Raw genomic sequence first — 20394 nt, forward strand, 5'->3', positions numbered from 1 at the left:
TTATCGGCTTTTCTCCTCGCTTCTTCACCGAGTCAAGTTATCTTTCAGTTATGTCTCCAGTCCAATAATGGTTCGTTTACCAGATAGTGTCCACGTGTTGTATGTGAGCAAACGTGAAATTTGGAAGGTTTTTTTTGTTCGTTGTGCCCATCAATGGAAGGTGGTAAGTGACCATACTGGTACTCTTAGGTTTTTTCGGTAAAGTCACATAGGGAATAACTAAATAAATAAGCATTTATTGAATTAATAAAATAATAAATCACGACGTTTCGGAGGCAACACAAGTCTCCGTCATCAGGTGGGACCGTCACAGCTAGATTTACTGTATCAAGTGAGGAAAAATCCAAGAGACAAGCTCTTAAATACAAGTTTAGGGGAGGGGGGGGCTTATTTGAATGTGGTAGCCAGGAAATGGCACGGTGGGGGGGGGGCAGGGCTATTATTATTTATATTATTTTTTACCTCCGTGACTTTACCGAAAAAACCTAAGAGTATGAATCCTTTCAGTCACGAAAGCTTCAAATCTAGAATGACCATACTGGTGCAGTGGTTATCCCAATGTGCTGTGAGCATCGGGGTGCATGTTACCTGCTGCTGCATAGCGCACAGGGGACCCATGGGCCACGTCTGGCCCGTCGAGCCCCATGGCCTTTCGAGAGATGTGGCTCACAAATACAGACGAGTGGGATGAAAGCGAAATAAGGAATAGACACCTGGAAATGAGGTACACGGTGGTCACATGACCTGCCATGTGATGGTGTCTGCATGCAACACGATCACATTAAGTAAATTGCTATAGTACAAGTCACAAAATGGAGCCACCATAAAATAGTTGCATCTTGATATGTGTTATTTTCTATGATGTAGACAACAAGGAAAATGTAACAAACTGGAAATTGTGCAAAGCAAGGCAACATGCTGGGAATTACACCAAGATACAGAGGAACACATGGGTAAGACAGTTGCAAATTACACATTTCTGCGGAGGGAGCTGGTAGGAACGTTGGGTTGCTCGGTCAATGGCCTGCAGGGTCAACGGCGGCGTCGTGTATTCCGCAAATATGCCCGACTGAGGGCGGGCACAAGCCAGCGTGAGTAGGTTTAACGTTGAGTTTTATAAGGGCACCACGGGGTGACCAGCCCCTCCCCACCCAGCCCCACCCCTCCCACCCCCCACCCAGCCCCTCTCAACCCTCCCCACCCAGCCCCACCCATTTTTTGATGCAGGACGGACGGACACAATAATCCCCTGTGGGCTGGTGTAACCAGGAGGTTCCTACCAGTAATAGTTGCATCTTGATATGTGTTATTTGCTATGACAACAAGGAAAATGTAACAAACTGAAAATTGTACAAAGCAAAAAAAAATTGTGCAACATGTTGGGAATTACACCAAGATACAGAGGAACACATGGGTAAGACAGTTGCAAATTAAAGACTTATTTGGGTTGAAGACGTCATCATAAGGGGGGATTGTTGGTTAGTGGACAACTGGTGCCAATGGCAGCAAGAGAGGAGTTGACGCACTCAAAGAGGGAGACCACAGAAAATAGAGTGAGTTTAGCTCGCGTGCAGGAGCACGATGATTTATGAAATCTTAACACCACAAGGGATGTTGATGTGGGGAGGCCTTCATCTAGCGGTGGATTGACGTGAATGATACCAATAAAGGACATCTCAAGTATAAAGTTGTGCAACCAACATCGCAAAGCTTGTCCATTACACAAGCCATCATCGTGAACACTGAAGGTAAACACAAACTCTTTGGTTCTTTCGGTAAAATCACATAGGTATAAAATAAAATCAATCACGACGTTTCGGGCACAACACAAGCATCCATCATCAGGTGGGAAAGCTTGGCCTGCTGCCTCGGCATGATGGACGCTTGAGTTGCACCCGAAACGTCGTGATTTATTTTCTACTCTACGTGACTTTACCGAAAGAACCAAAGAGTATGGATTCCTCCATTCACGAAGGCTTCAAATCAAGACTGAAGGTAAACTTAAGCAATCGGACACCTAAACTTTGGTGCACAAGTTTTAATTGCATTTTATAAAAGCATTTAAACAAATGTCCATTATTGCACTGGACAAACCCTTAAAGAAAAAATAAAAGATTAAATTAATAACATTGTTACAGATTTTAAATGACAACACGAGAAAAAAACAAGACGTCTTCACGTGGTAACTGGACACCCCCCGCAGCTACCTCCCAAATGCGGCAAGTGTCATTCACGGTTCCCGTAATTTGTGGCCGGAATTCCGAGTCCGCTAGGCGAGATTGGCGCGCTCGGTGAACTGACGATCGACGGCCTGCGACAACGCCTCCAGGAAGCATGACAGTGTCGTAGTGGATTCCTGCAGGGACAATCGAGTTGTTTTCAAGACATGTCAAGTGTTTCAGCGTTTTAACCCCCTTCAAACTGCAGTGCGCCCTCAAAATACCAGGCCAGTTTGCATGGTGGGTTGCCCCCTTTTCTACGTGGATTTTTCTCCGAGTCCACCAGTTTTAATACTCTCCGCATTTAGAAACACGCGCTTAGAGTATTCGCCTGCCGTAAAATTTCCACGTGATGACGAGCCACTTGGTTGGGCTACCATTTGTGGCCAGGTCGCTCATGAAAAAGAGCCGAAGAGCTCGGTGGGCTTTACCTGGTAAAATAAATAAAAAGTTGTATTTTTCTGAACAAAATTGACACTTTACATTGACACTATTTACAAACCAAAGTCACCGAATTATTGCTTAGATGAGCATTGAGGTGGTGCTCATCACCTGAGGCAGTGGCGGAAATTCCTCTGGCGGGGGGGAGGGGCGGGATACAAGTCTATCCATCATAGGACGACCACATCCCTAGAAAGTGTCATTCACCCCAATTACACTGCTTGTCGCGTTTTTAGATTCTTTTTGCATCGTATAAAATGCAATGAAGGTAAAAAAAACAAAAAAATTCCTGAAAATCACAAGCGAAAACTTCAATGTGCAATCCTGTCCAGTATCAAACTGAGCTTCGCAATTACGACTTTCATCTCCCGAATATGTCCCACGAAACCTATTGTGCACGAGACGGTGCATCTGCCCGCGTTATTCTGAGGACACGCCGTATGAAACGTGCCCGTTGGCGCGAGCCATAGCCAAGGGCGTGTGATCTGTGTGTGTGAAATTAGCGCAGAAGATGTGCGATCAAGCTCCGAACCTTAACGTAGAGCGCGTGGGCGATGAAGGGGAGTTTCCGCAGGACCCTTCCACTCAGGCCCTCGCTCTTTCTTCATTTTGCCGTTTGACGAAGGAAAATAAAAAACAACGCAAACAGTTTCATCACAGCGACATGGACTTTTCATTACATGTCTCTTTCCGTATTGAGACACCCTCCCCCTATCACGATCATCAGAACTGATTAATCGACGCATCGTTACATGCCTAATCAACGGACTTCAGTTCATCTAAAAGAACCTCATAGCTGCGTGGTGGTGGTAGCGTGTTTAACGCGTACTGCAGAGGATCGTGTTTTGAGCCCAGCGGCCGTTCTGCTCATTACTGCCCGTCTATTAGCAAAAGATACGTAGCTGTCTTTCACAATCTGTTAGACATCGCGTGATGTCATTTTTAAAAAGAATAGGCCTTGTATACTGGGGTAATGGTCCAAATGTGCGAAATTTTACCTTATTTCGCCAAACGTCCGAATTAGGAACAACGGCAAAATAAAATTGCTTCCTACTGAAAGACTAATGTGTATTTACAGGCCAGTCCTGCGTACATCTTGTGCTACACAGGGCCAGCTGTCACTGCGGGGTGGGGCCTTGGTTACACTGTGTGTCCTATGCATTCTAGATTTGAAGCTTTCGTGACTGCAAGGATTCATACTCTAAGTTCTTTCGGTAAAGTCACGTAGGTAAAAAATTAAATTAATTAAAAATAAAAAAGTAAAATCACGACGTTTCGGAGGCAACACAAGCTTCCGTCAGTTTCACCTGAAGACGGAAGCTTGTGTTGCCTCCGAAACGTCGTGATTTTATTGTTTTTATTTTTAATTAATTTTTATTTCATTTTTTACCTACGTAACTTTACCGAAAGAACTAAGAGTATGTCCTATGCATGCTTAGCCACCCCCAAATTGAGGACTTGGGAGGAGGTGCGAGCTGAACTCACTTAGCGATGGTGTGGAGGTACAGGCTGGGCTGCGACATGTCTGTTTCGGCAAATTTCATCATCTCCAGCTGCCGGAAGCTCAGCAGTTGGTGTGTACGGATGATGCCCTTCTGCACTCTCACACATGATCAAGCCTCGATCCGGTCAGCTTATTCATCGACAGTCAACTCTCGATTATTCGAGGCAACAGCAGACATCCGCTCATTTTGTGTCCATCGCACCCAGGTTATGTCGCTGACAAGCGCGTGTGGGTGGCGGCACATGTCCACGCAAGGTGAGTAATGGGGCTTGAATCATCAGCCGTGGCTCCTCCAGCAAACGACACTGCAGAAGATGGGCGAAGCATCGTCTGCATCGTCTGCTCTTTAGCGCAGATGCAGGTCGTGTTCTGGGCTTGGTCAAGATGGCTGCCACGTTACCGAGATGTGCTTTGTAGCAGCCGACACCCGCACGGAAGCGGTTCAGGCATCGCCAGATTTCCCGTGGTCCTTCTGACCCCGATGGAAGAGTCTCCGCTAATCGCAGTTTCATCTGAGCAACTGCTGATGATGCTTGCGGGCGTGCAAGGTAACGGCATTGAACTTAAATTACTCTACTGCACTGATGAGTCCTAATGGGGACAAAACCAATTTTCAGTTCTGTATCACTGCTGCTTGAGACGGCCACACTTTCAACTCTTTCTGTGTTAGTGGTCTAAATAATAACCACGTTCTCGGCCATCTTTTCAGTTGGTGGTCAAGACATGGCCAAGAGCATTGTACGTGCAATGTGATGGTCACATGACATGTATGCATGACATGTATGCATGGCATGATGGGAGTCGTGCTTTCTTGCTAGGCTGACCAACAATAGCAATATGTACATATTCAGTAGAACCATCAAGCAAAGAGAAATCAGAACACAAACCCGCGTGAATATCAACCGACGTTAAAGAAAATGCATCTCCTGTAACGGAAGTTTTTTTTTTCAGACAACTTTCAAAAAAAGCTTTCCATCGGACAATTCAGTTGCGGAAGCATTAAGCAGATTTAGGGTGACGATTGCACTCGGGTGCACGATGCTGGCTGCTCGTACCTTCATGAGCTCCACGAGGCAAGACAGGAAGATCTGGTAGATGGCCAAGACCGAGGGGGGCCCGATGTACTGCTTGATGTCGGCACGATCGACGAAGGCTGCGTCGATTTTCCCCGTGATGTTTGACGTTGTCAGGATGATCACATTGGAGTACCTAGCCGCACACAAAAGGCAAAAGATCCCTCGTGTAGCGTGTAGCCTCCACAATTTTTGGGGCAAGTACGGTGAGCACGCACCTATTAAGGCTGGCACGGCACACTCTGGCATACACACAAACTTAGACGATAAAATACAACCAAGACAAAAATCCCCCGTATAGCCTACACAGGCTGTTGGGTCAAGTGCATGCACTTAGACACACACCGAGACAGGCACATCCAAAGACGCACTTATGCTGCTGCTGTTCATCGTGAAAATTATGCTGCTGCTGCTATTGTTGCCAATATTGGTGATGTTGATGTTGCTAATTGCACTGATAATGATGCTGCTGCTGATGACGATTCTAAAGAACCAGAGAGTGATTCTAAAGAAGCCGAAAGAACCAGAGTGATTCTAAAGAAGCCATTTTCACTGTTGACTGTTCCCAGTGTGTGTACCGCTCGATTCTGTCTCACCGCTTGATCTGGTCGATCTGGGTGAGGAGCGCGTTCACCACGCGGATTGCGTCCGACGGCTCCGTTCCCGAGTGCGACGCGGAGCGCGACGCCGTCAAGCTCTCCACCTTCAGCGCAAACGCAGCGGGAAAGTTCGTTTGGGGGACTGAGAGTGCCTCTGGCACAGGGGTTCGGCAACACGCGGCGGCTCCGTAAGGACTGCTTCGTGACGTTAGTTATCAAGGACCACCGTCTCGTGTCCACGTGCATTGCAGCTATTGAAATACAGTAAAACCTTGGATTGCGAGTAACTTGGTCTGCGAGTGTTTTGCAAGACGAGCAACATTTTTTGATTAATTTTAACTTGATAAACGAGCGAGGTCTTGCAATACGAGTTGTACGTATACGTTTTGTCTGGCCAGCGTCACGTGATCACAACTGGGCCGATGGTTATTCTCTCTCTCGCTGCGGGATTGTGGGTAATCGTCTCCCATGCTCGGTCTCAGTCGGCGTGCCTCACTCGTATAGTCAACATCCGTGCGAGCGTAGACTGTTTACTGTAGTGTTGTGACCACGTGTGTGTGTGCGTAGAAGCATTTTTGTTATTTTGTGTCCAAGTGTAGTGACTGTTCTTTAGTAACTGTACTGCAACAATGGCCCCCTCCTCCTCTCTCTCGTCTCCCTCACACCAGCCACGATTAAATGTAATTAATACATTTGATTACTTTATATAAAATTTCAATAATAAAAATATAAAAAAAGTTATTTTGTATTAATCATTTTTACATGAATATTTTTGGGTTGTGGAACTAATCGTCTGAGTTTCCATGATTTCCTAAGGGGAAATTCGCTTTGATATACGAGTGCTTTGGATTACAAGCACGTTTCCGGAACGAATTATGCTCGCAATCCAAGGTTTTACTGTATTGAGTTTATTACAAAATTCGAAAGAAATTGCTCTTCTTGTTACTTTGGTTGCCAACCCCTGCTTGAGTGGCTGTGGGGTTGACACGAACCCATAACACATTTAAAAAAAAAAGATCAATTCTGCCACGAGCTATTCGTGATGTTAAGAGGGGCAGTAATCGAGATGGCCGGAGTTTGCTTCATCTCGTGAATCTGCAATCCTCGTCAACAGCTCTCTCATCTCCATCTCCCATGTTTATCCTTCTCGTGACACTGCATCTCTTTTAGCTACGAAGCCCCCACTCTCTGGAACTCCTTTCCCTGGTCAACTCTGCCTGGTCTTCTCTCTCCGCTTTCAAGTCTCCTGTAAAAACCTCCCATTTCAACCTTGTGCCTTCGGAACCCCTTTGTGGCTTCTTTTCTTTCCTTCCCTTGCTCGGTCCCTTCCGTTCCACCCTTTTTACTTGTGCTTTGTAGACGTTTCATTATACGTGTAAGAACCAGAATATTATACTGAAGGAATCCGATGAGCTATGAAGCTCTTTTTTCACAGATATCCAGTCGGGGCAAGTCAGAACGTTCAAACAACAAACAATACAAGAACACGACAGGAGTGCCGAGTACAGAAAATGTAAAAAAATCACTTAAAGATATACAAATCAAACGAAACTATTTTGTATCTTACCAGCTAAAGCCCACTGAAGTATTAACTTAATTTTCAGAAGCGACCTGGCCACAAATGACGGCTCAACCAAGTGGCTTATCACGTGGACATTTATAGCAGCAAAATAATCTGACCACACGCAAATTGTTTATTTCTATAAACCATACCTTTTGGTGTGCCATAGCCTAGTGGGCCACTCAAAGAGCCTTTGAGGCCCACAACTGGTGGTCAGCAGGCCACGAGTTGAAGAACCCTATTGCAGTTGATGTGCAATTGAATTGGGAGCCAACAGAGGCATCTGGGGATCGGGGTGACGTGATCTTGTCCATAAGCAAGTTAAATTTCGATTTAAAGCTTTCGTGACTGCAGGGATTCATCTTCTTGGTTCTTTCGGTAAAGTCACGTAGAAGAGAAGGAAATAATAAAATAATAAAAATGTTACATAATAAAATAATTCTGACGACGTTTCGGCCACAACGCAAGCAGCCGTCCTCAGGTGAAGAACAGGTCTGTCGGAAAGACAGCGTCTCAATGACGCTGAAGAACAGGTCTGTTGGAAAGACAGCGTCAGACGCTGAAGGAATCCGATGAGCTAAACGTCGTGAGAATTATTTTATGTTTTATTTTTATTATTTTATTATTTCCCTTCTACGTGACTTTACCGAAAGAACCAAGAAGACATAAGCAAGTTGCTACTGCAGCATAAATGTATCCTGTACTGCCAACAAACCTCATCAATGAGCACGCAGACAAGGGCCTCCTGGTCGTCGATGCTCTCCTGGATCTTCTGAAACATCTTCATCACCAACTTGCCACTCTGCGAAACGGCAACGCAGCAGTAACACACAATTACTCGCCCGCTAACGGTTAAAGACGCACACAGGTGTTTACATTTTCAACCGAAGTTGTCTGTGACAGTGGGGCACCAACTCTTGCAAAGGTGATCCAATATGAACAAAGCTTGAGGATAAAATGCGTCGCTACAAGGGACGTACCCAAGATAAAACTGGCCAAATGGATTGTGCGGTTCAAAACTTGGAGACAAAGAGCCAGCGTTAAAAGCGTTAACCCAACACTAAAAATAAGCGAGGGTCTGCCCTCTTCTGCCAATGACATTACTACATGTGATGCCACCTCGCAGCATTTTACTAGAAAAGGAATACAGGGATGAGGAGAGACGTCCCAAAAAACAATTCATCGTGCAACAGGCGATGAGACACTCACCTCCGAGAACCATTTAGAGAAGAGGCTGTGGCTGTTAATCTCAATCAGCTGCCCGTATCGATACCTGGAGGACAAAGCAGGGAATTAAAACTGATTCATACACTCGCAATACATGCAACAAAGCTCGCTAACGTTCAGAACAAATGAGATAATAAATAAGATGCAATGATATGTAGTGAGCGAGACAGAATGTGTAGTAACAACGAGACAAATCAAAACACGACAGGCGAGCTCGGTAGAATGAGATGTAACGAAGGAGACGAATAAAAATTGCAGACAAGACAGTACAAATGAGACGAAAAATAACAATGCGATAATTGGATAAAGTTGCATCAAAAATAATTTACAGCTCTTTTCAATCCACTGCTAAACGAAGGCCACTTGTGCCCGCCATGTTGCTCGTAGTGGCGTCACCAGACGTGACCACGCTCGTCAGTACGTGTTGGCAAAACATTACATAGTGACCTTTCATTGTGGGATCCATCCAAGTGTTGGGGGTGGAAGTGAATCACTGTTCATCTATGAACGAAGGTATGGTTGAACTTCTCACGCACGGTACATAGCCACCCGTGCTAAGCGGAGGTGCGGGATAAGGATGACATAAAACAAATGCTCAGGTGAGATTAAGGGCACGGCCTTATGGGAGAATCTTACCTTTTCGACAGCCTTATACAGAGCTTCTGTGCCAGGGCTTTACACAGGGACGTCTTTCCCGTGCCCGGAGGTCCTGTAACAGCACAAGACGGGGAAAATCATTTTGCATCAAGTCCTCGCTCCTATTTACTATTTTTCACTATCACATCGCCAACGAATTATGGCACGCAATTTGATTTAAAATGCCTCCATTTACTACAAAGCTGTCTTGAAAATTTGAAAGGAAAGAACGTAATAGCTTGGGCTGTATACGTTACGACGCACGACGCCATGGCGCCCCTGGGCGGGTGATCATGCCTCAGTGTCTACAACTGCTTGGCACTGTAACTAAACTCCCCTTCAGTCTACGCCAGGCCTCCAAATGCAATCTCAGCCACCATCTCTGGTGAGTACTCTGTATTAACGTATATTATTAATTAAAACATTTGGGGTATCTCTTTGGTTATGTTTTTGCAAATTTTTCTGAAATTTTGACCAAAAAAGATAACCCCCAGGAACGTATCCTTAACTTACTTATTTAAGTCAGTGGTGAAATTGATTTCCATTTAGGTTGTTTCGCCTAAAGTCGGATTTTTCAGGGACGCATCCTTAAGGTAAATAGCGGACTTAGCATAGATGAAACGGACAGACAAGAAAACAAGATGTGTGACCTATCAGATCTCAGCATTAACATTCTTAGCTTTGATCAGTTTCAAATGTAAACATTTAAAGTTACGGCCGAGAATGCTCGAGTAATAATATTGGGGCATCACACCGCTTTCCTGCATCGGAGGGCACACAATTCCATGCCCGATCCTGATTTTAAAAAGACAAGGATTTAATTCTGTAATGCTTTCCATAATCCGTTTGTCTCAGAAGTATTTAATCGGTTATAACGTTACATTACAAACCGACGTTATAAGTAATTAGCAATAGCAACGTAACTTTATACTCAAATATCGTTTATATTGGATCGTTACGAAAGCTATGCTGACCCTCCCCCCCCCATTACAGACAGACGGACAGAGCTAATGAATTAACGCTTTCAACGTTGGTTAGAAAAAAAACGAATGCCAAAAACGAACCGTGCAGGAGGACCACGCGATTCCAGGAGATGACGTTGCTGTTCACGTTCTTGTCCGAGAACAGCAGTGTCGTCATCACGTAATTGAGCAGCTGTGACGAAAGGGCAAGTTGTGGTTTAACAATCACTTTTTTCGTAACTGTTTAAAAAAAGAAGACTCTCTGCAATTTTGTGTCGAGAGTGCAACGTTCGCTCACCTGCAGTTTGATCTCGGAATCGTAGACCAGACTTTCCCAAAGTCCATGGAATTCGGCTACACAACAACAAAAACACGTGACGTGAACCCACCTGCCTGGTACATGTACAAGCACATCCTTGATTTGGAGCTTTCGTGACTGCAGGAATTACTTTTTGGTTCACCATTGGAACCTTATGGCTGCAGGTATTGTGGTCTATGCAAACATGACTCCTTGTAAAAAAGGTGTCAGTTTTGTTGCCAGATATAAGGGTAAAAGAACAATTATCATATTTTTTACTGGCAAATGAGGTTCCAATGGTGTAAATGCTTACCCCGAGCTCTCATACTCTGATGGTGCACTGTCTTTGAGTTGTGCGCCTTTTAGCGTCATCTGGTCCAGCACCATGTGAGACTAGGCTCTAAAGAAAGCTGTCTCGGGTGTGGACCAATCAACTTCAAGAACAGTGCATACATTATCAGAGTTATGTTTTTTGTTTGCATTACGACTGCAGGTATTGTGGTCTATGCAAACATGACTCCTTGTAAAAAAGGTGTCAGTTTTGTTGCCAGATAGAAGGGTAAAAAAACAATTATCATACTTTTTGGTTCTTTCTACGTGACTTTACCGAAATAACTAAAAAGTAAGCACATCCTTCTTGGCAAAATCCACTGCTGGTCAATGTTGGATTATCGTCCGTTTACATGTTAGTGCAATAATCCCATGGCTAGTGTTGCGGTGGGGGTGTTAACCTTACAGTGTAAAGGTTAGTGTCTGGGCTAGCGTCACTGTGTTAGGGTCAGGGTGTGTACTTGAAGGCAGGATCCAGTGGTGGGCTGCAGGGAGATTCTCGTCACCCTGGTTCAGCTCCTCCATGGATGGCCCCTCGTCATTCAGCTGGATCACGTGCACCTCCACAGGTGTTTGCAGTAGCTCCACCATCTGCATAGCGCGCACACGGGGGGGGGGGGGGGGGTGGGAGGAGGCGGGTAAACACACAGTGGACTCTATATGATCTGGGGGAGGCGGAGATAGCATGACCTAGGTAAAGCAAAAACGTTGATGAAGCAGAACATCTTCAGGAGCCAAGACAACTCCTGAAGATGCCCACGGTAGTGTGTGGCGAAAGCATGAGAGGAGAAATGTCCAACCCAGGAAAGCGCATTTGGATTGCAAAGTGGCTGCAAAAACGTACATAATGAATGTGAATTAGGTTTTAAAATCGTATTATGTACGTAGGATGGTGGAGAAGACGTAGAAAGTGTTGTCTGTTATTTTTGTTTCTTAAAATCATCGGTCAACGAGTCACGAGTTAGAAGCAGCAAGTGATAGAAGCAGCACGTGCATAAAATACACAAATGAACGTCGTACACACTTTTGTATTTATCTTCCTTTTGTAACAAGCCAGGTTTATCCATAACCCAGATAATCTGCACACAGATAACCCAAGTTAAGTGTATCCAGTAATTTGGTTAACAAACAATTATCAGCTGCATTCTGGGCGATTTGCCCCCCTTGTCACAAGACTGTGAAATTTCCACACACGGGCTCAGGCCCGTAAACGGTTGCGCGCACCAATGCCTCAATGTTCACTTGAGCAGAAAATCCCTCCGACTTGAAACAAACAAAAAATACTCGGAATGATTTGAAAACAGTGGCCCTCACCTGACCCCCGTGCGTCACCTTGTCCCCATCCCGAACCATGACTGGATCGTATATGACAAAAGATAAGAATAAAAAAACACAACAAGAAAGAAGACAGAAGGGAAAAAGTGTGACCTGTTGGTCATTGAACTCCAGGTCCAAGTCCGTGATGGACACCGACCGGACGTGGGTTTGGAGGAAGCTGTCTTCAAACGAGTCCCAAGACATGTCAGACAGCACCAGCGGGTGCCTCTTCAGCAGCTCCATCACGTGTGACACCACGACCTCCATCTTTGCCGTGCTGTCGATATAATCGAGGCGTAAATATCAGCGGAGATACCAGGACTCAAAACCTCACGTCGAGTGCTTTATGTACGTGTGTGCGTGTGGTGTAGCAGTTTAGCGCGCTGCGCTACGAACCCGGCCACCCGAGTTCGATTACCGCTCACGGCCAACACCAGTGATGGACATCTGGACCGGTCACGGGCCTCCCCTAGGTCAACTCAACCTCAAATGAGTACCTGGTGCTGTGTGTAAACATCAACACTGGGGAAACAAAGGCGGCCGGTGAGTGGTGTTGGAAACCCACACCCTCGTTGCTGTGCCGGCCGTCATAGGTACTGGCTAAAATGACTTGCCCAACAGTCTGTTATGGCTATACGGGGGGGGGGGGTCTTTGTTTTTGTACCTGTCGGATTTCTGGATGACCTCCACGTGCACAATGGGATGGTGTCTTGGAAGAGCGTCCTTCAAGTCCTTGGTTCCCACCTCCATTGCTGTGATTTGAGGGTCGACAGCTCCAGAAAAACGCAGGATGGCTCAACTCACTTTTGCTGCAATTACAACCGTGATCAAAATACAATCATTATCAATTTAACACGTAGGCTTTCGCGACCAATATTATTCATAATATAGGTTTTTGGGTCAGATCGCGTTATTTATAAATGTGTCGATTTTAATATAAAGTGAATTATTTTGTCCTTTGAAAACGTGACGCATTTTTTTACTGTTTGGCCGTGTCGGGTGGTGGAGGGTTACGACACATTTATAAATAACGCGATCTGACCCAAAAACCTATATTATGAACAATCATTCTCATCAACCACGGTCTTTTATCCACTGCTTGATGAAGTTGAAGTTAAGTGTATTTGTTTAACCAGTTAAGAACCCAAGAGACCAGGGATAGTCTCAATTTGCACGAGTGACGTGGGTCATTACAAAAGTAGAATAAATAAAAGGGGCAGAATTTAATGACAAAACAAGGATTTACCACGATCTGCTGTAAATACTATACAGCTGTAAAGGCATTATATGGTTCTTTAGATAAAGTCACAAGATAGAAAAAATAATCACAACAAAATAATTAAAATAAAGTGAACAAAAATCACGTTTCCAGCGCAACACAAGCGGTGGTCATCGACCGCTTGTGTTGCGATCGAAACGTCGTGATGTTTTTATTATTTTGTATTCACTTTATTTTCATTTGTATTATTTGATTATAATTTTCCCGTCTACGTGGCTTTACCGAAAGAACCATAGAATATGAATTCCTGCAGTCACGAAAGTTTCAAGTCAGCTGTTAAGATATTCAAATACCAAGTAGACACCAATTACAAGGTATCATATCTGCGCTACCACACATACTTGTGGTAAAAAAAACGCAAATATGCTTTGATAACGTCTGCGTTTGATTACGTGCTTAGCAAAAGGGTCCCATTACTAAAAGTACAGCATGAAACAGGTCTCCCAAAGTCGTCCTTCCTTCATGATCAGTCAGTAAACGTCTCACTCCGGCATATGTCCGCCACAACGCAAGCAGCCGTCCTCAGGAGCATATATATATATATGCTTGAAGCATATATATATATATTACCGAAAGAACCAAGAAGATGATTCCCTGCAGTCACGAAAACTTTAAATCGAAATTTACTTGTGTCGTGTAAAGAACATCGCTTTATGAAATACATCGAATGGGGTCAAACACAAGTCGCATTGAAGAAAATAACTTAAACCGCTTACTTCAATCAGCCACTTGGCTATAAGCCTATACGGTACTTGAAAACTATACAGTACTTAAACACTGAAGCAACACACATCGCGTTAGCGGTATAAACACCAGCTGCTGTGTGTATGTTCGTACATTTATTAAACGTTATCACCGCAACTCTGCTATCCCGTTTAAAAGCCCACGCTATCGCCGACATACTAAAAACTAACGTTTATCAACGCGGACGCATTCATTAGTTTTAACACAAGCTGCTGTGGCATCGATTGGTCTGCATACGTACAATAAACGACAACATGTAAGCAATTAACACGTTTATAGAGTGTTTACGCTGTAATCAGCGAAGCCTTCGCTAGGCCCAAACCAAGGCCTAGTGCGGCGTTGTTTTTACTTTACCAGCGATCAGAACGCATTCAAAGTTTACACATCGCACTTAATCAACGCAGCGAACAAGATACCTCTAGCAATGTTGTTGTTGTTATAATTGAGCGTTTGATTCTCACCGAGTTCCTGGTGTTTGTGCGTTTTGTCTCCGTTAAAACTTTTCACTTTTAACTTTATTTTACTTTCAACTTTGCCGCCAAATTCGACCGTTACCATGGCAACTGCGGCGCGCGAGTTACCGAAGGGAAACTCTGTGATTGGTCACCGTTCCAGTCGCTATTTACGTCATTATATTAATACAATGTTTCATACGTTCATTAATATTAACTATTTAACTTGTTTGATGGGGAACCTTAATTTAACTTTACGCATTAAAATAATTAACCTGCAAAAAAATTCCCTTTAGAAGTTGAATAGTCACTGGTGTAGCCGCTATTTAACTACTATAATAAGAAAAGTCGTGTTTTAATTTAATTTATTAAAATTTTATTTTATTTCCACATACGTGCCATTACCGAAAAAATAAAAGCCAAGAATGTGTCCCGCGCGTGACGTCACTCCACACGAGGCCCACCCCCACGTGACGTCACTCCACATGAGGCCCACCCCTGCGTGACGTCACTCCACATGAGGCCCACCTCTGCGTGACGTCACTCCACACGAGTACTCTCCGCGTGACGTCATTCCACATGAGGCCCCCCCGCGTGACGTCACTCCGCATGAGGCACCCCCCCCCCTCATTAATATTCATGAGTGGGTGGATTTTTACACGAACGCAGAGGAAGGTCGAAGGGCATTTAATAGTTTATTCGGCAAAGTCGCTTCAAATGACGTTCCTTTACAGAAAGTGACGGTAACACTGGTCAACACACTTTTTCTGGCATAAGGTATTCCAACGCTTTTAAGGTAATTTGTGGTGCTGATTCCAAATCTGACATCAGTTTTTGTCTATCACATTTTTGAGATATCAAATATTTCATTTTCAATAAAAACTGCAGAAGAAAAATATTAAATAAATGTGGATATCTACGTAAAATTATATTATAAACACACTATCCTAAAAAATAAAGCACCATATTTTAACACTAAAGCAGTCACTGACTCGCAACAACTTGCAATCATAAGTGACAGAGGTAATTTCGGGTAAAATCAATGAAAATGGGGTATGCCGATAGCATACAAAATTAACCTGTAAAAACAAAGTTTTTCACTCTAAATCCTTTATATGCGTGGCGGCTAGAGTCCTCTGGCTTGAGATGGCTGCCACCTATGTGTCAGATGATTGATTGGCACCATTAAGCAATTGGTAATTACATATAATTTTTTGTTCCTAAACAGTGTAAAATTTTGAAGAAAAAAAATTCACGAAAATTAATTGTCACGCACAACGAGTCTGTGTGCAAAATGTCAGCTCGATTGGATCACGGGAAGTGGGTAAAAAACGACCGAAAGATTTGCACGGTCGTAAGCGGTAAAAGTCACGTAGGTAAAAATAAAAATAAATAATAAAAAATAATCGAAATAATAATAGAGCAAAATAACTGTAGGTATTTAGCTGTGCCTTTTTACACCTGATGAAGGAAGCTTGTGTTGCCTCCGAAACGTCGTGATTTATTATTTTATTTCTATTATCATTTCTATTATTTTTATTTTTTATTTTTACCTACGTGACTTTACCGAAAAAACCTAAGAGTATGAATCCTTGCAGTCACGAAAGCTTCAAATCTAGAACATTCTGATATTTGGCCGGTTATTTCTTCGCGGATTACGTCATGTGCTCCATGCGCGTGCTCGCTCATCCCAAATACATCCGTGACGTCATTGCACTACTTGTGCGCTAAAGAATGACGTCATATCTAATGTATAAGATAGCATTTGTAAACAGATCGGTTTGCACACGTGTTCTTGCATGACGTCACATCTCAGGTACAGGTTAAATGTAAACAATGGGACCAGACAATGATGCTGACATGACATCACCATCTCACTTTTCTTTGAAACTGATGACGTCTCCTTAGATACGCGTGCGTTTGCACGACGTCACATCTCAGTTACAGAATCTGTAAAATAAATGACGTAATCAAACGAGAAACGTACGATGACGTAACAGTCACAGAACAATTTGCAGTACACGCGCACGCATGACGTCACGGCAATAGCACTGCGACCTTTAAAGGGGGGAGGGGGAGGAAACAATAATCGACGTTTCGGGCAGTGTCCCATCTTCAAAGCACTTCTTAATGTGGCGCGAGTTTGAAGGGACATTGGTGGTGTTCATTCAGACGCTGTCTTTCCGACAGACCTGTTCTTCACCTGAGGACGGCTGCTTGCGTTGTGGCCGAAACGTCGTGAGAATTATTTTATTATGTTTTATTTTTTTATTATTTCCCTTCTACGTGACTTTACCGAAAGAACCAAGAAGATGAATCCCTGCAGTCACGAAAGCTTTAAATCGAAATTTGAAGGGACATTGTTTAAAACGCAGCGCTATTATTGACGCGTCTGTTGAGTAACTCGTTTCGCTAATTGTTAATTGTGCTTGTGCGTGCACCGCCAACAACGCAGCGCGTGACGCAATCACCCAAGTTCGTTTTTAAACTTCTCAAATCACTTAAATTTCGATTTAAAGCTTTCGTGACTGCAGGGATTAATCTTCTTGGTTCTTTCGGTAAAGTCTGTCGAGGAGACAGACTGTCTCCTCGACAGACCTGTTCTCCACCTGAGGACGGCTACTTGCGTTGTGGCCGAAACGTCGTGAGAATTATTTGATTATGTTTTATTCTTTATTATTTAAATTCTCAAATCACTTTTGCTGTTTGTTGTTGTTGTTGCAGCTGATTGCGTCATTTCTCCCCCCTTAAAAAAAAGACTCGGGTTATGACGTCACCCACGCTGCCCCTTGTCGGACAATTGCCCCCTGCTGCCCCCCCATTGTTATTATCGACTGCTGCCCCCCTTGCTCCCCCCCCCCCGCCCCTATTGCATTGCCTACTCCTGCCGCCCCTATTACTATAGCCTACTGCTGCCCCCCCCCCATTGCTATTGCCTACTGCTGCCCCCCCCCTTATTATTGTGCTTACTGTCCTTCCCCCCCCCCATTGCTGTTGCCTACTGCTACCCACCCCCCCCCCCCCCCATTGCTGTTGCCTACTGCTGCCCACCCACCCCCCATTGCTATTGCCTACTGCTGCCCACCCCCCCCCCATTGCTGTTGCCTACTGCTGCCCACCCCCCCCCCCCCCATTGCTGTTGCCTACTGCTGCCCACCCACCCCCCATTGCTGTTGCCTACTGCTGCCCACCCACCCCCCATTGCTATTGCCTACTGCTGCCCACCCCCCCCCCCCATTGCTGTTGCCTACTGCTGCCCACCCCCCCCCCCATTGCTGTTGCCTACTGCTGCCCACCCCCCCCCTCATTGCTGTTGCCTACTGCTGCCCACCCCCCCCCCCCCATTGCTATTGCCTACTGCTGCCCCCCCCCCCCATTGCTGTTGCCTACTGCTGCCCACCCCCCCTCATTGCTGTTGCCTACTGCTGCCCACCCCCCCCCCCATTGCTGTTGCCTACTGCTGCCCACCCCCCCCCCCCCATTGCTGTTGCCTACTGCTGCCCACCCCCCCCCCATTGCTGTTGCCTACTGCTGCCCACCCCCCCCCCCCCCCATTGCTATTGCCTACTGCTGCCCCCCCATTGCTATTGCCTACTGCTGCCCCCCCCCCAATTGTTATTGCCTACTGCTGCCCATCCCCCCCATTGCTATTGCCTTCTGCTGCCCCCCCATTGCTGTTGCCTACTGCTGCCCTCCCCCCCAATTGTTATTGCCTACTGCTGCCCATCCCCCCCATTGCTCTTGCCTTCTGCTGCCCCCCCATTGCTGTTGCCTACTGCTGCCCTCCCCCCCAATTGTTATTGCCTACTGCTGCCCATCCCCCCCCATTGCTATTGCCTTCTGCTGCCCCCCCATTGCTGTTGCCTACTGCTGCCCACCCCCCCCCCCCCATTGCTATTGCCTACTGCTGCCCACCCCCCCCCCCCCCATTGCTATTGCCTTCTGCTGCCCCCCCCCCCATTATTATTGCTTTCTGCGGCCCCCCCCCCCCCCCCCCCATTGCTATTGCCTACTGCTGCCCCCCCCCCATTGCTGTTGCCTTCTGCTGCCCTCTGGCGGAGAGACGCGACTCTGCCTTCGCGGGGCGCACGACGGCCCATGCGCAATTGGAGCGTCGCAAAAGAATTCGCTTCGCAGGCACGCCGCGCATCGCACACCGCGCACACACATCGCTGAGTGTTATTGCCAAACAATGCCGCGGGTGGGATGAGAGAGGAGGAGGGCTCCTTCCCTCAAGGCCCACGCGGCTCCCCTCCGTCTCGATAGTCTCCCGACGCGCCTGAGAAAACCTTTGCCCCGTTCACCGGAGCCCGAAGGCAATTCGGAGCGGGGTTTTCGAGCGGTAGGAGATGTGAATTTTAATGGCAGTGAGTGCGGTGGTGGTGGTGGTGGCGGTGGTGATGATGACAATAATAGCAGCAGTAGCAGCAGCAGCAGCAAAGCGAAGACATTGACAATATCAGCAGCAGCATCGGCAGTTATGGGTAAAAAACACAAGAAACACAAATCGGAGAGACGCGACTACAAAGGTATGGATTGTGATGATTTCATCTCTTTGTGGGTTCACGTGGCTGGTGGTGGTGGTGGTGATGATGATGTGATGGTGTCATCATCATCAATAGCATGCCATCAGTAGTAGCACGATCACGTGGATGATTGTCAACATGACAGCGGTGATGAGGGTAGTTAATTATCATTGGGATTGAGGTGGTGATTGTTGTAATATTTATTATCGGATCATCAGCGCGATGAGGTTCTTAGCATCACCATCACGTGGGTTATTGTCAACATGACGGTGGTGATGAATCATTGTGATGGAGATAAGTGTTTGAGATGATTTTGATTCGAAAGGTTATTACGATCCATCATCAGCACGACATCGTCAAGCATAGGGAATGATGGTCATCGTATATGGATGGTTATCAGCGGAATGATTATTGCGATTTTGATCATAGTGGATGTTGTGATGATGATGATGATAATGCTGGTGATGGCATGATTTGTCAACAGAGTTATCAAAGTTATCAATATGTGATGAATGAAATCATGGTGATGGTTTTCATAATGATGACAATTATTTGTGATTGGAACTGGCATGATGATGATGATGATACTCGCCATTATAGTGGGCATTTTAAAACACAGCTCTCTACTGAATCTCAAAACAGACGATGATTACATTGTACTACAGCAATCCTTTGCATATCCATATACCGCCGTGGACATGAAGCAATGAATTCAGCTGGCGTGCCGCTGGTGTTACATGGATTGTTACATCACAGCACCGCGGGACAGCGGTCGATTGATCTTCCCATGAGACACGTGTAGCCCGTGTCGGCTCACCTGGCGTGAATTCCCACTTCGTTGAGCTATCGTTTGTGGCCAGGTCGCTTCTGAAAAAGAAGCTAGTAGCTCAGTCAACCTTTACCTGGTAAGATTTAAAAGCAATAGTTTAGTTTTATTTGTCTTTTTTTGTTATATAAAGTGATTTTTTTACCTTTCCTATACTTTGCACTCCTATTGTGTTTTTTTATTGTTATTTAAAATTAATAAAAATAAAACAATAAAATCACGACGTTTTAGAGGCAACACAAGTCTCCGTCATCAGGTGGGACCGTCACAGCCAGATTTTCTGCATCTGGCTGTGACGGTCCCACCTGATGACGGAGACTTGTGTTGCCTCCGAAACGTCGTGATTTTATTGTTTTATTTTCATTCATTTTAATTTCATTTTTTACCTACGTGACTTTAC

General features: G+C 45.3%; 2 protein-coding genes across 4 annotated transcripts in view; one reads left to right on the forward strand and one right to left on the reverse strand.

Moving 5' to 3' along the window:
* Positions 1–1211: 1211 nt before the first annotated feature.
* TRIP13 (thyroid hormone receptor interactor 13) lies at positions 1212–14781 on the reverse strand. Of its 2 annotated transcripts, none has more exons than XM_061573206.1 (14): positions 14652–14781; positions 12832–12976; positions 12279–12444; positions 11312–11441; positions 10521–10576; positions 10325–10415; positions 9261–9333; positions 8607–8670; positions 8113–8199; positions 5834–5940; positions 5220–5373; positions 4146–4255; positions 3193–3262; positions 1212–2356 (listed from the first exon to the last, which is right to left on the reverse strand). In XM_061573206.1, exons 2-14 carry the CDS (start codon positions 12915–12917, stop codon positions 2270–2272), a joined length of 1281 nt encoding a protein of 426 aa, XP_061429190.1. In that variant the 5' UTR covers positions 12918–12976; positions 14652–14781; the 3' UTR covers positions 1212–2269. The 2 variants fall into 2 exon arrangements, with proteins under 2 accessions (XP_061429190.1, XP_061429191.1); XM_061573207.1 differs by having other exon boundaries at positions 14607–14739.
* A 4017-nt stretch (positions 14782–18798) lies between these two features.
* Positions 18799–20394, forward strand: part of LOC133355793 (bromodomain-containing protein 9-like) — a 34130-nt gene continuing 32534 nt past the window's right edge. For both annotated transcript variants that reach the window (XM_061573151.1, XM_061573152.1), the window contains exon 1: positions 18799–19171. In XM_061573151.1, coding sequence (XP_061429135.1) covers positions 19123–19171 — 49 coding nt within the window. In that variant the 5' untranslated portion in view covers positions 18799–19122. The remainder of the gene's footprint in view (positions 19172–20394) is intronic.

The sequence above is a fragment of the Lethenteron reissneri genome, chromosome 52 (assembly GCF_015708825.2).
Source record: "Lethenteron reissneri isolate LAM-NWPU_2019-01 chromosome 52, ASM1570882v1, whole genome shotgun sequence".
Lineage (NCBI taxonomy): Eukaryota > Metazoa > Chordata > Hyperoartia > Petromyzontiformes > Petromyzontidae > Lethenteron > Lethenteron reissneri.

What these genes read in the sequence shown, in the direction of transcription:
- TRIP13 (XM_061573206.1), bottom strand. Translation starts at nt 12,917, where the DNA reads ATGGAGGTGGGAACCAAGGACTTGAAGGACGCTCTTCCAAGACACCAT. An exon ending in ATTCCGAGATCAAACTGCAG is followed by an intron (nt 10,416 to 10,520) that starts GTGAGCGAACGT and finishes CTTTCGTCACAG; the next exon opens with CTGCTCAATTACGTGATGAC. An exon ending in TGTATAAGGCTGTCGAAAAG is followed by an intron (nt 8,671 to 9,260) that starts GTAAGATTCTCC and finishes TTTGTCCTCCAG; the next exon opens with GTATCGATACGGGCAGCTGA.